The sequence below is a fragment of the Aphis gossypii genome, chromosome 1 (genome assembly GCF_020184175.1).
Source record: "Aphis gossypii isolate Hap1 chromosome 1, ASM2018417v2, whole genome shotgun sequence".
Taxonomy (NCBI): domain Eukaryota; kingdom Metazoa; phylum Arthropoda; class Insecta; order Hemiptera; family Aphididae; genus Aphis; species Aphis gossypii.
This window is the reverse complement of record NC_065530.1, coordinates 17,450,074-17,468,638: the sequence shown is the minus strand read 5'-3', so window position 1 is coordinate 17,468,638 and position 18,565 is coordinate 17,450,074. Positions and strand designations below refer to the sequence as shown.

At 27.0% G+C, this 18,565-nt stretch overlaps 2 protein-coding genes across 2 annotated transcripts; one reads left to right on the top strand and one right to left on the bottom strand.

Annotated features, from left to right (window-relative positions):
- Positions 1 to 2,088: 2,088 nt before the first annotated feature.
- Positions 2,089 to 8,584, bottom strand: LOC114126784 (uncharacterized). The gene is made up of 6 exons (XM_027990795.2): positions 7,928 to 8,584; positions 5,690 to 5,996; positions 5,358 to 5,627; positions 5,057 to 5,284; positions 3,786 to 3,984; positions 2,089 to 2,942 (listed from the first exon to the last, which is right to left on the bottom strand). Exons 1-6 carry the CDS (start codon positions 7,998 to 8,000, stop codon positions 2,409 to 2,411), a joined length of 1,611 nt encoding a protein of 536 aa, XP_027846596.1. The 5' UTR covers positions 8,001 to 8,584; the 3' UTR covers positions 2,089 to 2,408.
- Positions 8,585 to 9,568: 984 nt separating this feature from the next.
- Positions 9,569 to 16,972, top strand: LOC114126785 (ubiquitin-conjugating enzyme E2 R2). Its single transcript, XM_027990796.2, has 5 exons — positions 9,569 to 10,709; positions 12,173 to 12,259; positions 14,506 to 14,603; positions 14,813 to 14,947; positions 15,028 to 16,972. Exons 1-5 carry the CDS (start codon positions 10,530 to 10,532, stop codon positions 15,254 to 15,256), a joined length of 729 nt encoding a protein of 242 aa, XP_027846597.2. The 5' UTR covers positions 9,569 to 10,529; the 3' UTR covers positions 15,257 to 16,972.
- The last annotated feature ends 1,593 nt before the right edge of the window (positions 16,973 to 18,565 follow it).

Below are 18,565 nucleotides of genomic sequence, written 5' to 3'. Positions count from 1 at the left end.
CCAAATGTATTTAAGGTATACAGAATCCGTTTTTGATGTACCAATCGCGGTAAATATTACGATAGATACGTCCCTATGAGGTAAAAATTTTAAAGTAAATTCACTATTATATTGTTTAATAGTAGCTGATATCTATTTTTTGTACTATTTTCTTAGGAGGGGGAGGAAATGTTAAATCCAATATATTTTATCAGTGTAAAAAATATCATCTACACCTCTGTAGTGGTTGTTTTTTGTTTATTAATAATTACTATTGTAGATAAAACTCGCGTACCTACTATACTGCTACAACGAGTTTAAAAAACCCATTCAAAATAATTATAACGTATCGGTAAGTACCTATTTCGATAATTTTTATAGTAGGTACCTACCTACCTATCTATGTATTTTAATGAATTTTCTGTAACATCACGTTGTTCTTGGCGTCCGTAAAAATAAAGTAAAATTTATTTGAAGCCCTTTACATAAATAAACTCATTACTATCAGCACGATATGTATTATGCATAAAAAACTATCACTATATGTACAGTGTTTAATTACCAACAATTAAAAACAAATCATTCATTTTTTCTAAGAATTAAATGTTCTTAACACGCACACACACTCGCATATAAATATAAATAAACAATTATAAAACATTTGATAATAGAAATGAGCATTACATAGGATCTCCAAAAAGTTCTAAAATTTGAGTGTAGTTAAAAAATTTATTTTTGGCCCCTATGTGTGACTTTGGCTTGGCAGGGAGAGGATTGATTCTCGAATTTCAAAGTTATGTCTGGTTCATAAAATAACGTGCTTAAAAAAAAAATTGAAAAATTTTGGTTTTTAAAATTAATAGGTATGGGAATTGGAAATATAGAACCCTCGTGACTTCGTTACTGTTGCAAGCGATTTCCATATGTTTTTCATTTAACGAGGGAAGGATTACATGCTTACGTGCAGCCATGATAATATATATTATATATAATTGAAAAAAAAATGTAAATTTTAGGTTTTACTAATATAAAGGTGAAAAACGTATTTCAAACCACTTTTAAGCAGAATTACCTATCCACGTAGTTATGTTTATGTGTGCATAAAATCAGTTGGTGTTTAAAAACAAAAATTAGGGGTAGGTGATTGACAATATCAGTCACAATTTATATAAAATCTAATCACCATTCACCAGTCATAAACTCATAAATGATCATAAAATTTAATTTTTTTTATTAATTTAAGCTATATAAGTGACTGATATTTAACAGGTCAACTGTCATCATGGGCACCCATTGGGGGGGCAAGATAGGGCACTTGCCCTCTCCTAGACAAAAATTCATATGAACTTATAGTTCAATAAATATGGTATATTTATATTTATAGATGAAAATAACATTAAATCTTTATTATCTTACATTTAAGAATTTTTTTATTTTGTTCCGCCCCCCTCTAAAAATTTACCTATGGGCACCCATGACTGTCATAAAAACCATAACTCAAAAATAAATATTGTTTAATGTTTAGTATTTATTTTTAGCCAAATAATAACAGCATATAATATCTAAACAATTTATTATTTTTAAAATTGAATTTTTAACAATTGCGCAAAAACTGAAAACAATTTAAAATTTATTTTACAACAAAAAATATGCATTAATTATAATATTTTTAAGAAAAACACACAATTTACAATTTTTTTTAGAATTTAAATAAAAAATAACTTTAATCTTTACAATTCAATATGTATTTTTAATAACAATTTACTTTTAGAAAACCAATCAGCTAGGTATGCACTTGGTTAACAACATTTTACAACCATAATAACTATAGTGCAATACCTATAACAATATCAAGTTTAATAATAAAGTAAAAAAAATTAAATTTATTATAAATGAGACGATAATAATAATCTATAAATTATTTTATTTTACCTTTTTTAATTAATTGTAAATGACTAAAATTTACTAAAATTTGTAAAACTGATTTGTTTTTAATTAGCTAAATCTTATATACTAAAATTTAAATACATTAGATTATAGTTTAAGAGATCTGTGTAAATAGTACAGAAAACAAATATATTTCAGTCATTCCTCAAAAAAATATATGTATATACTTACATGAAACATTAGAATAAAAGATTGGATACACACATTAATTTTAGAAACAAAAAAAAATAAAGACTTATCATTAAATTGAATAGAACTTCTTAATACTAGGAGAAAAAAAATTAAAATTAAACATAGTTAATTTATGACTAAATCTAAATCGAAGGAATTTACTTAACCATAAATTAATGAAAATAACACATAAGAAAAGAAAATTGGTAATAAACTAATAACATATTATACATTTTGCTGTCTGAAAAATAACAATTTTGTTTCAGTAAGTCAAAAAAGAAAAAAATGTACCTAATTATTGAATATAAACATTAACTAGCAAAGATCCCTTCTGAATCTTTGGAATCAATATCCAAATTAGAACAATAGTCAGAAGTAGAAGAAACTGACCTACCCGGTAGGTCTTCAGTATTTTTGTTACAAGGTAATTTTTTTATATCTAAATATAATGCAAAATCATCAATCCCTTCACTAATAACTTTATTTTTATTAGTTGAACTTTTTGTTTTTAAGTCTGAACCAAATTTTTCAAACTTGAAATCGGTTTTTGGTGTTGTATCTGTAAATAATACTTTTTTTACATCTGCCACAGATTTTCGTTTAGATGTAACAACATTATCTTTAGGCTTTGGAGATTTTGATTTCAATTTTAATACAGTACTCTTGTGTTTCATCACTAGAGCACGCATCGCTTCACTTGTACTAGTTTTTATTTCAGAACCTGTTTTCTGCAACCATTGTTTAGAACATACTTTGAATAATTGTTGAAGAAATGGTCGAAATTGCTTGTGATGACTATCAACACCACATTCTTTTAACACTTCCGAAACAGCCCATAATAATTTCTGAAACAATTTTTTTATTAACTTCTATTGCAATAAAATTTATTTAATACAATCTCTTAGAGGCTAGTTAAAAAAAAAAAAAACATAAAAGTTGTATATTATATTACACGTTAACCTTTTTGATCACCATATATCAATGATTCCCATTTAACTAACTGCTGATCAAAAGTAAAATATTAACTGTTAAATAGAAAAAGACTGTTTTCCAACGCTTTAATTGGCATTAAAAACTAAAATGTTGATACAAGCATGATTATACATTTTTATCTACTGAAAATTATTATTCTAACACAGCAAATATTATCTATATTTGTTTTAACTGTTTAAACAATTTTCAGTTATTAAAAGATAAATAATCATTCAATCTCAATCTATAAAGCTATATCACTATAAAATAAAATAAATCAACAGTTTTACATCCTCTTTTTACATTCTAAGCGACAGGCTACTTTTTGGGGACTGGCCCTATTACGCATGTAAGATGTCGAAGACAGTTCTTGGTTAACTACACAGGACTAGAAATCTAAGGGGTTTGGAGAAGGGAGGGGTTAAGGTTAAGTATTACTGTCTAGCTTGCTCCGGAGTCCTAACGCAACCACACGCAAAAAAGCCCCACGGCCACTTCAAAATCTAATATGGAACGGTGCCCGCCAGAACATTAGTTCAGACCCACGTGGTCACGGGTGACCCCTCGGCTATTTCACTATAATAAGTATAATATTAATTTATATTTAATTTTATGGGTATAGGTATGTTGCATACATAATACATATAATGCAACAGATGACTGTGGGCAGCTAACAAGGCAAGTACCAAATTTTGAAATAAAAAAGTCATAAATACCTGTTTATGAAGTTTACTGAGTTCTTTTTGATTTGGTTTTGTATTAAACAAATTTTTAGGAGTAGCTGATTCTGAATTATTAAAAAATTTCAATACTCTTTGGCATTTTTTGACTGGTTCTGTTCTAGTAATAATTGATTTCTGTTTATCTTCTTGATCATCACCAAATAATTGTGCATCCGCAGAAACAGTACTCCATCTATAAAAATATAGTTAAAAGTTAAAAAAAAGTAACTGGAGAAAACAAAAATTCTACATATTTTTTTTAAAACCAAGTTAAGTTATTATAAAATCAATTTTATTTTAATGTCACAACTACCAAAATTAAAAAATAATGTTTAAAAAAAAATGTTTATATTAGCATTTTCTAAACATGATAAGATTTTCAAAATATTTATTTTTTTTGAGTTACTTATAGACTTTTGAAATGTTCAACATTTGTATTCAAGAAAAAAACTGTAGATGGTTCAAAAAGCTTAAAATTTAATAAAAAAGTTTTTCTATCTATGATGATAAAAAAAATTACCATAATGTCATATTAATTTTTAATGAATATTTGAAGTTCAACTGTAACTATTTCAACTCAATTGACTTTAATATTTAGTTGTAATTAAAATGCAAAAAACTGTAAATACTTGAAATTTACACTTAATGTTTTTCTTACAATTTAAACAAAAGTAAAATAAGTTACTTTAATAGCAAATAGCAATTAAAATGTATAAAAAAAATAGGCTAACAAACCCTCTTGCTCCGATTTTTTTTTAGTATACAATGATGAATTAAATTCAAAGTTAACCTATACATTAAAGTGGTTTACCCCAAATAACAGAATACACTTGATACCTACAGTACAGCAGAACAATTATTTAATTTTACCTTCTTTTTACATATGTTAATAGTTTGTTTATTGCAATTATTTTTTTAACACGTTCAACGCCGGTAGTCGTCATACGATATCGGGCGCGCCCAGCCGATGACGACCCATAATCGTCATATCACAATTATTTTTGTACGTTATATAAAATCGTTGGCTGATGGCGAACGATCATAATATTTAGTATGGCCACACAGCCATTCAGTATAAGTTTTAGAATAACAACAAACAGCTGGTTTCAGTTTCCCGGCATTTTATGCTTAAAAAATGTGTTATCAATATGATATGATAAATCTGATTATTTACTCGGCTGGGTACGCTCGACCTTTGAATTTGATGCAGGCGTAAATATGTTAAATATATTTAAATAATTTCAGATAAATTTATAAATTGTTACCTTTTAACTGGTGTAGTATTTGACGTATCACTACAAATTGAAAGTGCACTAAGAGGAGATGTCTCTACAGATTTTGGATTATGACTATAACACATACGTTTTCTAGACTGATTAATTTCAGGACTTTGAAATAGTGCTCTTTTATGACTAATTGATCTTCTGTCACTGCCATTTCGATTTTCAAGATAACTTTTCTCTAGTGGTCTTATATTTTCCCTTTTCAATTTTCTTTAAAAAATAATAAAACTTATAAATATATTATACTATCATAATATACGTCAATAAATTATTTTATTCTTACCCTGGCACTAAAATTCGACGTTTGTTTTCAATAAGAGCTAATTTTGCTTTAGTTTCTGCTAGTATTTGAGGTTTTGAAACTGGTTTTCTTCGTATTAATCGTGTATTTTGTTCAATAGGTTTAACATGTTGAATAACTAATCCTCTTTCTTTTTTAGGTTGTGGCGTAAGTCCTGTGTTCATAAGAGATTTAGTCTCATTAGAAACATACCTCTGTTGGTACTTTGTTTCCAATAATGCCATTTCTGCTGATTTATTATCAATGTTATAACTGTAATAAAAGTATAATTTAAAAAAAGGTATTGATTTTAAAATTGTTTATATTTTACTTACTAAACATCAAAACATTGGACATTAGATACTTCTGGCCATGACCAATTAATTGCGCGGTCAATATTTTTCAACTCTTTTGTTTCAGGTTTGTTTGTTGGAGAATTAGATTTTTCGTATTGATACCATCTATCTAGTATATCATTGACACTCAATCGACAAGTAGTAACTGTTGGTGGAGGAGGTAAAACATTGGATAAATCATTTTTTAATTTTGATATTATACGATCTCTGTTTTGAAATAATAAAGATTGATACTCGTCTTCATAACTGACTGAACTAGTTAATGTTACAACACAATCATTTGCATCTAAAAATAAAAATATTTAACATAATTCATATTAATTTTAACAAAACATTAGCATAAAAATAACAGAAATAATCAAAAAATATACTCAATATATATATTGAAAACTTTTTATGTATTTTGAATTGATTTATTATCAAACTTAAATATATGAACACTATAAGTATTTGTTTTTGTTGGTCTTAATACCAGTTTTTAATTTTATTATTGTATATATTATGATCTATGAGTAAATGAAACTATATAAATTATTATAATTAAAAGTATTCAAACATAACAAAAATATTAAACTAGGTATTGTAAAAATCAAGGCTGGGCAAGTTAAATAATTATTTTAATTCGTTAAGTTAAGTTAATATAGAAAAAGTAAGTTAAGTTTAAAGTTTCTTTTTGTATTGATTTAACTTCAAAATTTAAAGTTAATTTGAAAAAAAGTAACTTAACTTAGTAAAAAATAAGTTACTTTTTTTCATGTAAAATTAATTATTATACTTTTTTATTAAAGATTAACAAATATGTATATAATGGGTCTTACTAATTTTTAAAAATGTATGTAGTGATATCAACTACCTAAATTAACTCATTAAATTAGAGGTTACTTATAAACATAAAAGTAACTCGTTAAGTAACTTAGTTAAGTCACCCTAAAATTACAAGTACCTACCTATATTCAAAACCATGTAGTAAAAATTAGGAAATATTATAAATTTTAAAAATTATCAAAAAAATATCTATTAAATTAATTTTTACATAAAACAATAATTTTTATTTATTGAAACACCTTTTGTAGGAAATCTTTGTAATAACAATAAAGATTCTAATCTAACCAGAGATCTAATTGTTTGTATATTACAAATTAAAAATTATTTTCAATTAATCCAAAAACCAAAAATAAACTCGTAAGACATTTTTGAAGCACATCAAAAGATTAACTTTTCATACCCAAAATTGACTTAAATTATTTTTACAAAGTACAAATTAAAATGTCAAGCTCATGATAAAAAATTATCAAGTTCAATAATAAGGGCTATCCTAATATGTTACATTAATCATGAGTTTAATCCAATATAACCTAACCTAAACACCTATCTAACATACATGTTTAAATTGTTTTAAAAATAATAATAGGTATATAAATATCACTTCTGTTTTATCATTTGTTCTAACCTATATGTGCATAGTTATTGCAGTCGTATAGGTAATTACAGGGAGGATTGGGTTTCTATCCTTGCCAATAACTTTTTTTAAATGACTGCCATATCACAATTAATGTACTTATCTAATACTACTAAATCTAGAAGGGGTACCTATATTATAAAGAAATACAAAACTACAAAAACCCAAATCTCTTATGCTTGCTATACACAACTAAAATAATTATAATACCTACATGTATTTAAATCATACATATTATCATAAATTATTTTAAAAAAGAATAATGAATATTATAAGTAAGCACATGTTTTTATCTCATTAATTTAAATTTTGAATTAGGGTGCCCCAAAGTCTGTAGCATTGTACCATCTAGGCCTACTTATACTTACGCCACTGGTGCAAGCGACAAACATAATTTTTTTCTATGTTTTTTTACCAAAATGTCTTAGTTTAGAAAAGATAGGAATGATGTATCTACCTATATGTTTAATTTCAATAGTTCTAATTTATACAGTATAATGTATAAATAAGTATAATATTGAAATAAAAAAATTTTGCTTTGGGGTTTGCGAGGACGTTTGGAAATTCAAAAATGAATGTGGGGAGGGGATAATATTTAAATAATTATTCTACACAATGTAAACAAATAGAAAATCTTATATTGGAATATTGGTAAGAAAAAAATACCAAAAATTTGGGTTTAAAAACATTACAAAGGAATGCACACAATAACAAATAGGTAGTTAAGCGTTTAATAATTTGTATAAAGAATAATTTACCGTTTGCAAACAATTCTTCGTCCGAGAATAAAGCATCTTCGTCTACTGCTTCCATTATTGTATTTGTCATCATAAAACTTGTATTTCAAACATTATTATTGCACAAATTTAAATTTAACTAAGAATTTTCAATAAGGGTTATTATGTATATTTTAAAACACTAAACCGAGGCAATTTTACTAATATTTGCATCCGCAATAAAAAACGTAGTAAACGTGTCACCGAACGTCGATTACGGAGTAGACATTAACCATGATTCGTATCTGAATCATCGATAAAGGTTCTTAATGTTTTTATTTGCACAGGCCAACGGGCAACGATTTTTAACAGACAACAGTTGAAAATTGAAATCTGTTGGACAATGCAATAACAATATACGTACATTACTATATAGCATGTTATGACATCAACCACGGTTAAGGGTCTTCGACACCAAAACTAAAACCTAACAACGCTCACTAACCGCTAGATGTCGTACGGTAATACTTTATACCACGCCCACACCAGCTGCGTACCGATTACCGAACTACCGGACTTCCAAGTTCCAACCTCCGGGCTCCGACGAGTGACGCCGGTCGCCGACACTGGACAGTGGACACTGGACAGCGAACAGACGCCGTGAACTGTTCAACTGTGGAGAGTTCATTTCACGAGTGATAGAAAATTAAATTAGAAAATAGAAATATTAGAAATTAGAATTTTAGAAACCGTCTCTGAGAGAAAAGTACTGGCGTATCATTCTTGAATGCAATTCGACTCGTTTAGTGACACACTGCACGATTCAAATGCTACGCGACATTTGAATTATTTACCAATTTACGGTACACTTCGCATACGCTTTGGTAATTTTATTTTTACAGATGTAAAACCTATTATGTATAATAGTACATTCGATTTTATTCCAATAGTATTGCTATGCAAATCGATAATATTAAAATGTTTCATCTCACAGTCAGTCGTCAGTGCATAAGCGCCAAGTTTTGAAAATATCTCGAGGAGCACGATAATTTCGTTTTAGAGCTCCACTATAGCAAACTCATGGGGGGCGGTAGCCCTCGAGCTTCCCTGTACTCGGCGCCCCTGCGTCAGTGAATATAGTATAGCATTAAAAAACCAATTGATTTCCGGTTTTTAAGCTATAACTTCCGTAATAAAAAAGAGCGACAATTTTTTTAGACATTCAAATTCAGTGCCTTAAAACACGATTTGAAAAAAAAAATTTGAAAATCGAGCCTGAGCTAGATTTATACTTCTTATTTTAACGTTGACTTCGATTTTATATAATGTTGTTTACTGTTTAACTACATTATAGAAGAAAATTAAATTTTTATAAAACAAAACTCAATACAGATTAAATTAAAGAACATTTATTTTTCCGTGTACCCACTGTCCAACTACCCTATCGTCCCTATCAAACGAAGACGACGGCTGCTGGCCGCTGGTACAGTCTCAGTAGTCTCACTCACACTTCACAGTGGCAGCTGAGTGGCACGTTGTACACAAGTAGAGTTTGAGTACGGATTAAGTCGACCAACACCGCTCAGCTGTTCTAGGCTGCCTGGCAAGTGGCAACCTTGCTCCATTGTGCTCCTCCCGCCACCGTCACACCGCGTGACGAACGTAGTCCTCACTCCTCACTCCTCCACCACAGTCTTACGCAGTACGCTGATAAAAATATATGATAATAACAATATAACGTAATATCTATAGATATAATGTAATATATAGTATCGTATCGTTCCGTCGAGTGAAACGTTTATGTTTTCCTTGTTTTCGCTCCGTCACCGTCCCCGTCCGATGCCGTTCCGATACCGTCGCGACCCGTAACACCACTCACGACGCGCGCGACGACTCAGCAGCCGCCGTCCACGATCTGCGCCGCGTTTCCTCTTCAGTCTTCGTTCCAAGTCGTCATCCCGTTATCTTTGTTATTGTTTTTTTTTTTTCGTTCGTTTTTGCTATTTTTTACACGCTGCCGCCGCACTCTCCGTTCACCGTACCATTCACCACCACCACCACGGCACCGGAGTACAGCCTGCCGTACGGGGATACCATCGAGTTCGACACTTACAAGTCGCACTCGTACATATTGTTATTGTTGTTATGATATACGTGCAATAGTAGTAATTATAATATTATATATATTTTATAAAAAACCATATCGTCGTTATCGTTGTTATTACTATTATTACCTACGCACAAGCAACAACTTTCGGACCGCAGCCGCGTCGTCGTATTTCGTCGGACGATTACATAAAAATATTACATCCGACACGACCGCAACGAATAAACATCGTACGCGCACGCACACTGCTGTGCAATAATCGTATATTGGTGCAGTGCATCGTCGTCATTCTGTGTGGTGCATGCTCGTCTCGTTTTCTTAATAACAATTGTTGTAACAATAAAGACAATAATGCGCAGTGTGCTTGCCTCCGTCATTTGAAGAAGAATACCGCCGCCACAGCGTCGTAATTATGCGCCTTTTGTGAGACGTTTTTCCATATTTTTTTTTTTTCCTAAATCCATATCGTGTAACGATATCAAATTCACAACATTAATATTCTACAAACGTGCTGATCGATACAACGACACATTATTTATGGCTATCAATCAGATACTGTCGTCAAGCGCCCACAGAGCCTTAGCACACGAGTACAAGAGTCTTCAGGATGAACCCGTCGAGGGATTCAGGGTCAAGTTGATCGAGGACAACTTACGAGAGTGGGAAGTGGCCATATTCGGACCACCGGAAACCCTTTACCAAGGAGGATATTTCAAGGTGCCTTATTTGTTCCTATCTTTTTGTTTTGATTATATTCTCTGATCGGTCTGTTTTAAGTGTACCTTATGTTAATTGCAGTTATGTAGGTCATCAATATCATTTTGTTATCAATTTACTTTTTCAAATTCAAATACATTACAATTTATAGTTAACATTTCCAAGACAGCAAACATAATACCTAGATACTTATTTACCTATTTACTTAACTTATCCTCCACAATATTTCATTTGTAATATATTATGTTTTTTATAAAACATTTCTTGATTAAATAAAAATATGATACAAGTATTAGAATTGAAACATTTCAATCACTTTTGTATGCCTGGGTAATTATTATAATATTTCTTAAAAGACAAACATTAATTCATGATTATACTTGTATGCTTTAGTATTGATGACTTAATAAACCCACAATTTAAAATTTTATTATCGTCTTATAAAATATATCATTTTATAAATAAATTAGTACCTATACATATCTTGAAATTAATATTGGTAAGTGCTAACTTTAAAGCCAGACGTTTTACTTAAGTAGGTATACCTATTCCAAATATTTTGGGTTAAGTAAAAAATTTTTTGTAATTAATTATTTACCTGTTTACTTATTATTATTATTTTTTTTTATTGTAGAGATAATCATCAATTTATAGGTACATATGTACAATAAATTATTATAATACAAAATATATTCGTGATGTGGATCATTTGATAGGGGAAGTTAATGTCATACTTTGCATACAAGTTTGGATATATTATCTGTAGATAAGAAATCAAAATTTTAATTTTATTTGATTAATACGTTATGATTTCAATTTCTTTTTTTTATTGAAGTGTGAGCTTATTAGGAATACAATTTGAAGACATTGGTTGAATATAAAATGATACATTGTTTTTCATTTCTTTTATAATGTTTTTTGTTACTACCTATTATTTAATTAAAAATGTTATTTTCAGTCTATAAAAAAAAATATCATAAATAAATCTGATAACATATTAATTTTACTTGATAGGCTTAAGTGAGGAAATGATTCAACAGTACCTCTTAATTACGTATGTTGTTTATTTCTTAATATATATGTATATACATATAAATTGAGTGTCAGATTTTTTTTTTAGTCTTCTGAGCGGATTATTGGGGATATAAATTTTATATTATATAACAGATAAGAATTATAATGGTTAAAAAAACTACCTAAATCTAAATAAAAAATAACCAAATTTCATACAACCATTTGTGTGTAGAATACCTCTATTTTTTCCATTATAGATATTTTCCTATGTATACAATATATCTACTAAGTACACTCAGAATCTGGTTTTTTAATTTACTTTCCTAATCAAGTACTTAAGATCATTATTTTATTAGGTAGATAGGTGGATCTTACCTATCTAGAAAATATATTTATAATTTATATACTTTATTTTGATTATTAATAATCAATTAAACATTATTTTATAGGCTCATATGAAGTTTCCAGCAGACTATCCATATTCACCTCCAACCATAAGATTTCTGACAAAAGTATGGCATCCTAATGTGTACGAGGTATGTTACTTATATTTTAACTTAATATTTTTAAATTTAAAATAAGTTACCGTTAAAATGAATTGTACCTATCATAAGTAGGTAAGTGCTTATTTAAAATATAAATTTAAAACAGATCATGTATAATATTTTCATTGGTTACCTATTATAATTTAATAAAAGGTCAATTTGATCTAATTATTAACTAGTTCAAAACTGTATTGATTATGCAACATGTAAATTTGTTAAGTTGCGTGTATAATAGGCGGAAACAACAAATAGACAAATCGCTGATAATTTATTGAGTAAGAATACATAATATTAAGAATATTCAAATAATAATTTTAATTTATCAACTTCGGTATTTAATAGTTGTTGGTTCTCATTTTATAAAAATAAATCTTAGTATCTTATTTTATTTTATTATTTTACAATACAATTTATTATTATTATGAAATTTTTTTTATTAATTATTAATGTAAAAGTTGATAGGTATATATTTTGTTTACTCTTACTGATTATAATATGTTAAAAATAATTTTAACAATCTAGCCTTTTTTTAGTATAAATCATATCATTTTTACTCATTAAGTATTAGTATAAAACAAATCTTGTTTTTAACTTAAGTAGATTGACTTTTAGTTGAATTAAAAAAAAAAAAATACTTATTTTTTATTTCATATTATTTTAATAATTAATACCACAATGTGTTGTTTTAATTTGGATCTTATATTTTGTATTATGATAATGATTATACTGTAATATTATCAATAATATAAATGTTTAGGGTTATAATGTTATTGTTACATTATTTTATATTTCAATTTTAGAAAGTTATTATAAATCACATAATATGTTAAAAACCAAAACGTTCAAAAATTTGATTTTAAAAGCAAAAAATATGGGGTGTAAAAATTAATTATTTTATTCATTGTTTATCAGATTGGAAATAATTTGTATGTGTATCGGAAGTATCAGATTAATTACTTGATACAACAATGAAAATAAAAAATTTATAGCATAATATACTTAAGTATAAAAATATTATGATTATTATAAATTATGTAAACTTTGTATCAAAATGTACAGAAACAATAATAACCCAATACACAATCTTTTAAAAAGTATTTGAATGTACCTAAACAAATACAAAACATATTACTATATAGAATTTAACTTGGAATTCTTCAAATAATGCTTTAATATCTTGAAAAATTCAAATATGTTATTATTATACATTTTTTAAATTATAAATATTATTTTTTTATTAAAATTATAGATGATAAAATTGTTAAAATATATTGAGTATTATAAAAATATTTTGTTGATTTAATGGTCTATGTATCAGGGACAAATATAAGGAAAGTCACACTAACCTAGGAGGTCACTGTCAAGTTCTTGTCCTTTTAAAGAACAAATTGGTTCTATTGAGCCTATTACTACTTGAGATACCACTATGTGTTATGAAAATACCTGTTTAGTTGTAACATCAAGGTAATCATATTAAAATGATAAGTAGGATTTTGTTTATGGCCCCAAGTGAGTTCAATATTTATTCGTTAGTATAGAAGGTCACATTGAGTACTAAGCAATAATAATATTCATTTAAATTGTGTATTATTTTATAGGTCGTAATCATTATTATAGAAATAGAAGGTTAAAATTTAATAAAATAACTAAATACATTATTATTTTATATTAATATAATATAAATAATGGGTATTCAAACATAACTGTGTTGATTACTTTTACATAATTTTATTTTTCTTATCTATTGACCAATATTAAATGATAATTATGTTCTAATAATAATTAATTTATCAAAAAAATAATACATAAGTCATATAGATGAATACATTTAATTTAAAGGCTTAAATGATATCTGGTAAATATATATTTTCTTAAAATTAGGAGTGTACTAATAATGGTTAAAATAACATATATAAAGGATTAAAAAATAATAAGGAAAGTGTAAAATTGTACACTTTCTCAAGAATAAAAAAAGGTTTTCTAACAAATCATTAATTAGAAAATTAACTACCGTAGTTATTTCATTTCTTTAGTTTAAAAGTTAACCTGTATTTCAATGGACATGGTATTGTTTTATATATACCCAACAATTTTTGGTACTTTCTTCGAAAAAAAATATATAATGACTTATAAATTATCAGTTACTTTTTATTCATTTTCCATGTAAATCTAGGTCAAGGTAATTGTTTTTAGATAATAAAATGTTTGATTTCATTATGTATGGTACACTTTTTCAGAATGGTGATCTATGTATTTCAATTCTTCACCCACCAATAGATGATCCTCAATCTGGAGAGTTACCATGCGAAAGATGGAATCCTACCCAAAGTGTCAGGTAACTAACACTCCCAAATACAATATGCAATTTATTTTATATCACGCTTTCACTGTTTATTTGTTTAAAAAAATCTATTATGTTTATTCTAAATACCTAAAGTAGATATAATCTTAGTATACAATAAAATTACATTTACCTAAAAATATCCAATAACTGTGTTTTTAAATGAATTAACATAATTATATTGTTTTATTTTTTATCTATAGGACAGTATTACTTTCTGTAATTTCTTTACTAAATGAACCAAATACATTCAGTCCTGCTAATGTAGATGCTTCCATCATGTACAGACGGTGGAAAGATTCCAAAGGAAAAGATAAAGAATATGAAAATATAATTAAGTAAGTTATTTTTTACAAGTAAAATGTTATTAAAAAAAACATTAGGTAATTACCATATTAACTTTAACTGCTTATTTCAGAAAACAAGTTGTAAGCGGCCGATTAGAGGCTGATAGAGATGGAGTTGTGGTTCCACTTACACTAGAAGATTATTGTAAAGTGAGCCAAGTTGCTCGTTCTTCAGCTGCTGCTGCAGCAATGGACAGTGATTTTTATGTAGAAGACTACGACTTGGATGTTGAGTCTGATGCAAACTCTGAAGAGGAGTATCAGGATGATGCTACTGATAGTGGCAATGGTGAATCATGAAACCAAATAACTATTAGGCATTTTCAAAACATTAAACAATATTTAATAAACAGACATAATAATTGCTATCAACCATTTGTCTGTGTTAAACAAAATAATTTAAGTTCTGTTTTGGGATCAATGGTATCTCTTTGCATGTGATCTTAATTATTAAAATAACAATATATGACATTGTTTTTATATCCTACAGTCACTTATACACGGTAGACTTTGATATATCCATGTATACATACATAAGTATATATTTATACATATTATTTTTTTGCTTTCTCCAAATTTTAACTAAACTGTATAATTTTTAATAAATTATTTCTACTAAAAAAAAAGTAATAATAATATAATATCTATTGAGCTAGTTTATAGCTTCTCTCGTTTATCCCATTATCTATAAACTTAATCCTCATTTAAGTGTTTTGTTTCTTTAATTAATTCTATTTTTAGGTATCCCTTATAGGCAGCTAAAATGACTGAGAATGTTATTCGTCAAATTTAAATATTGTGGTATTGCTATACTCGTGTAGATAGTAAATTTAATTTAATGTTAATTATTGTTTTAATACTTATGTCTTGTATGTGAATATGTGATAACAAAAAGAAAAAAAATGAGCTCATAATATGAAATACACCTTTCATGATAAATTCATTTTTTTTTTTTAATTTGTCTATTTTGGTACTATAAAATTTTTATTTAGAATTATAAAACAAAAATAAACAAAAAAATAATTAATAAATAAATGAATAGTATACTTACCAATAATTTATATATTTATAAATTATAATGTCTTTAATTTGTTCACTATTGATCTACATACTTCTTACATATTTGTTATTAGGGTATTACATTTATAAAGACACGGCTAAGATGAATCATTGCACATTTTTTTTTAATTGGTCAGACCATTTTATGTTATATTTTATTAACATATAAAGTGTATTAAGAATATAATATGTGTATACGTGTTTTGGTGCAAATACCTACTTAAAAATTAAACGAATATTATGAGTTTTATAAGTTCACATTTAAGAGTTGATTAAGAAATTAATTTTAATATTGTATTCTATTAGACTTTATTATTTAGTTGGTGGTTTTGTAATTAATACAACAATGTTTCTTGTGTAATTTGGTCTAACACAATACACATATTAAATTTCACAATATGTATCAATGTATCATACTAAAAATAAAACCTGTGGCTGCTGTATTTAACATACAGGCTTCTAAAGAGAAAAACAACTTGAATCAATCCTATTTGTTTTATATAACTGTTGGTTAAATAAAATTCTGCAGAAATACAAAGTACTTTTTAAAAATGTTTATAAAATGTTATTCCGAGAGATACAATAACATAACAATGTTAAGTATTTAAATAGTTGGTAGAGTCCACATTTAAAATCTATATCTCCACTGAACCCGTGATATACAACAATGGATATTAAAATACATATAACATAAAAGTATTTTTTAATGTTTGAATATAAATTATTTATATGATTGTGGTTATTAAAATTGTGTACGAATCAACAATATAACATTATTTATAAGTAGAAAATTATCCTACTTTTTTTTTGTACGTAAGATAAACGCCAACGCTTAAAAAGAAAATTACTGTTAACAAAAGTAATTAATACCATGTAAACATGACTTTTAAAATCTAATGTGTGAATGTATTGTATTATATTATATTATAATATAGTAAAATGTATCTTTTGTAATAATATCTTGTTTTTGTTATTGCATGACGCATCCATAATGTTCCCTAGTGCTTAGAATTAACAAATATTTTATATTTTAAAATACCTATATCTAACACCATTGGTTGGATGATAGACTTTTTATCTTCATAATTATTAATTATGTGTAATATTTTATTTATATTGCACATTCATCTAAGAGGAGATTAAAAGAACAAAGTGTGTTTATAATAATATATTGTAACTATTTGCATATTGTGTAAAGTTCTAGAGGTGATTAATTAATTATGAACTATGAATCTACCTCAAAAGCGCACACTCTTAGTGGATAATATGAATCTCTAAGACAAGGTTTAGTTTCGTAATGGTTTTAACTGTTTTAAGCCTTTTTATGAAATTTGTGTTGTACAATGTGAGTACCCGTACTAATTGACAGTTCATTAATTATTTTCAATAAATGATTATTATTTATTCCCTTTCAGTAATAACTGGCATACTTAAGTTTCAAGTCCGCAATAGATATAAAACAGAATCACTAATAGGCAATAGTGTAGGTACAGTGATCGATTATTTAATATGAACATATTATCTTCATAACCACAGAATTATTATAAAGGTACCAGGTACCTAAATATTTGCATTTTTTTATTAAAAATGTTTTAGTATTAGTGGTTGGTACCAGCATTGAAAATATATAGAATTTTAAAATTTTAAAAAAACAAATGCATAAAAATGGTTTTTACTTTTTTTCTGTAAAAATGCAAATTGTTAAATGCCCACCATATCAGCATACTAAACTTATAACTTATAAAAGGAACTAAAAGATCCTAATTCAGCCTTAGCTATATAATATCATACTTCCCTTACCAAAAAAAAAACATATATGCCACTGCAGCACTGCCATTATGTATAAACTTGTATACTATATTATAATACCCAATAGCTGATAATTTAGTTTAACTTGTTACCTGGCAGAAATCAGTCTCAAAGTTTAAAATTAATGTTTTTTTACAGCTAAAAAGTTGATGAGTCACCTATGACAGACACAATAAATAGAATTTTAAAACATTTTAAAACTAATAATGCTATAAAAAGAACCTCTCAAAATCTAAAACGTTAGTATTTCGAGAACTCAAATGAGTAATGATTTATATTATTTTATGTAAAATAAATTATACAAGAACCTGCCTACTAAATTGTGATGTAGGTACCTACCTAGCATTAAAATGCTAAAAATTGAAACCCTCAACAAAATAATATAGAGGACGTATAGGTATTTGCGTCACATAAAACTAAATAAAAGTCATTATGCAATTTATGCCATCTATATTGAACCTACAAAAATTGAAATTAGTGACGCGTTTTACCACTTAAAAATAACTAAAAATACGTATAGATTTATACTTTATATATAGTGTATACCTATATTACTTAAGCGATATTTCGGTTAATAATAAAATACCTATATAAAATCAGTACCTACCTAATATTATAATTATTCATTGTCCAATAAATTATTAAATAAAACTTATAATAGATACCTACCTAGTTTACCTACTCACCTTTTTTTTATACATGTCACTTAAAGACGAAAATACAAAATTTTCTAACAATTTT

Coding starts and splice junctions, on each gene's coding strand:
- LOC114126785 (XM_027990796.2), top strand. CDS start 10,530: ATGGCTATCAATCAGATACTGTCGTCAAGCGCCCACAGAGCCTTAGCA. Junction 10,710..12,172: donor ACCAAGGAGGATATTTCAAG/GTGCCTTATTTG, acceptor ATTATTTTATAG/GCTCATATGAAGTTTCCAGC. Junction 12,260..14,505: donor GGCATCCTAATGTGTACGAG/GTATGTTACTTA, acceptor ACACTTTTTCAG/AATGGTGATCTATGTATTTC.
- LOC114126784 (XM_027990795.2), bottom strand. CDS start 8,000: ATGATGACAAATACAATAATGGAAGCAGTAGACGAAGATGCTTTATTC. Junction 5,997..7,927: donor CGAAGAATTGTTTGCAAACG/GTAAATTATTCT, acceptor TTTTATTTTTAG/ATGCAAATGATTGTGTTGTA. Junction 2,943..3,785: donor TCAGTAAACTTCATAAACAG/GTATTTATGACT, acceptor AAATTGTTTCAG/AAATTATTATGGGCTGTTTC.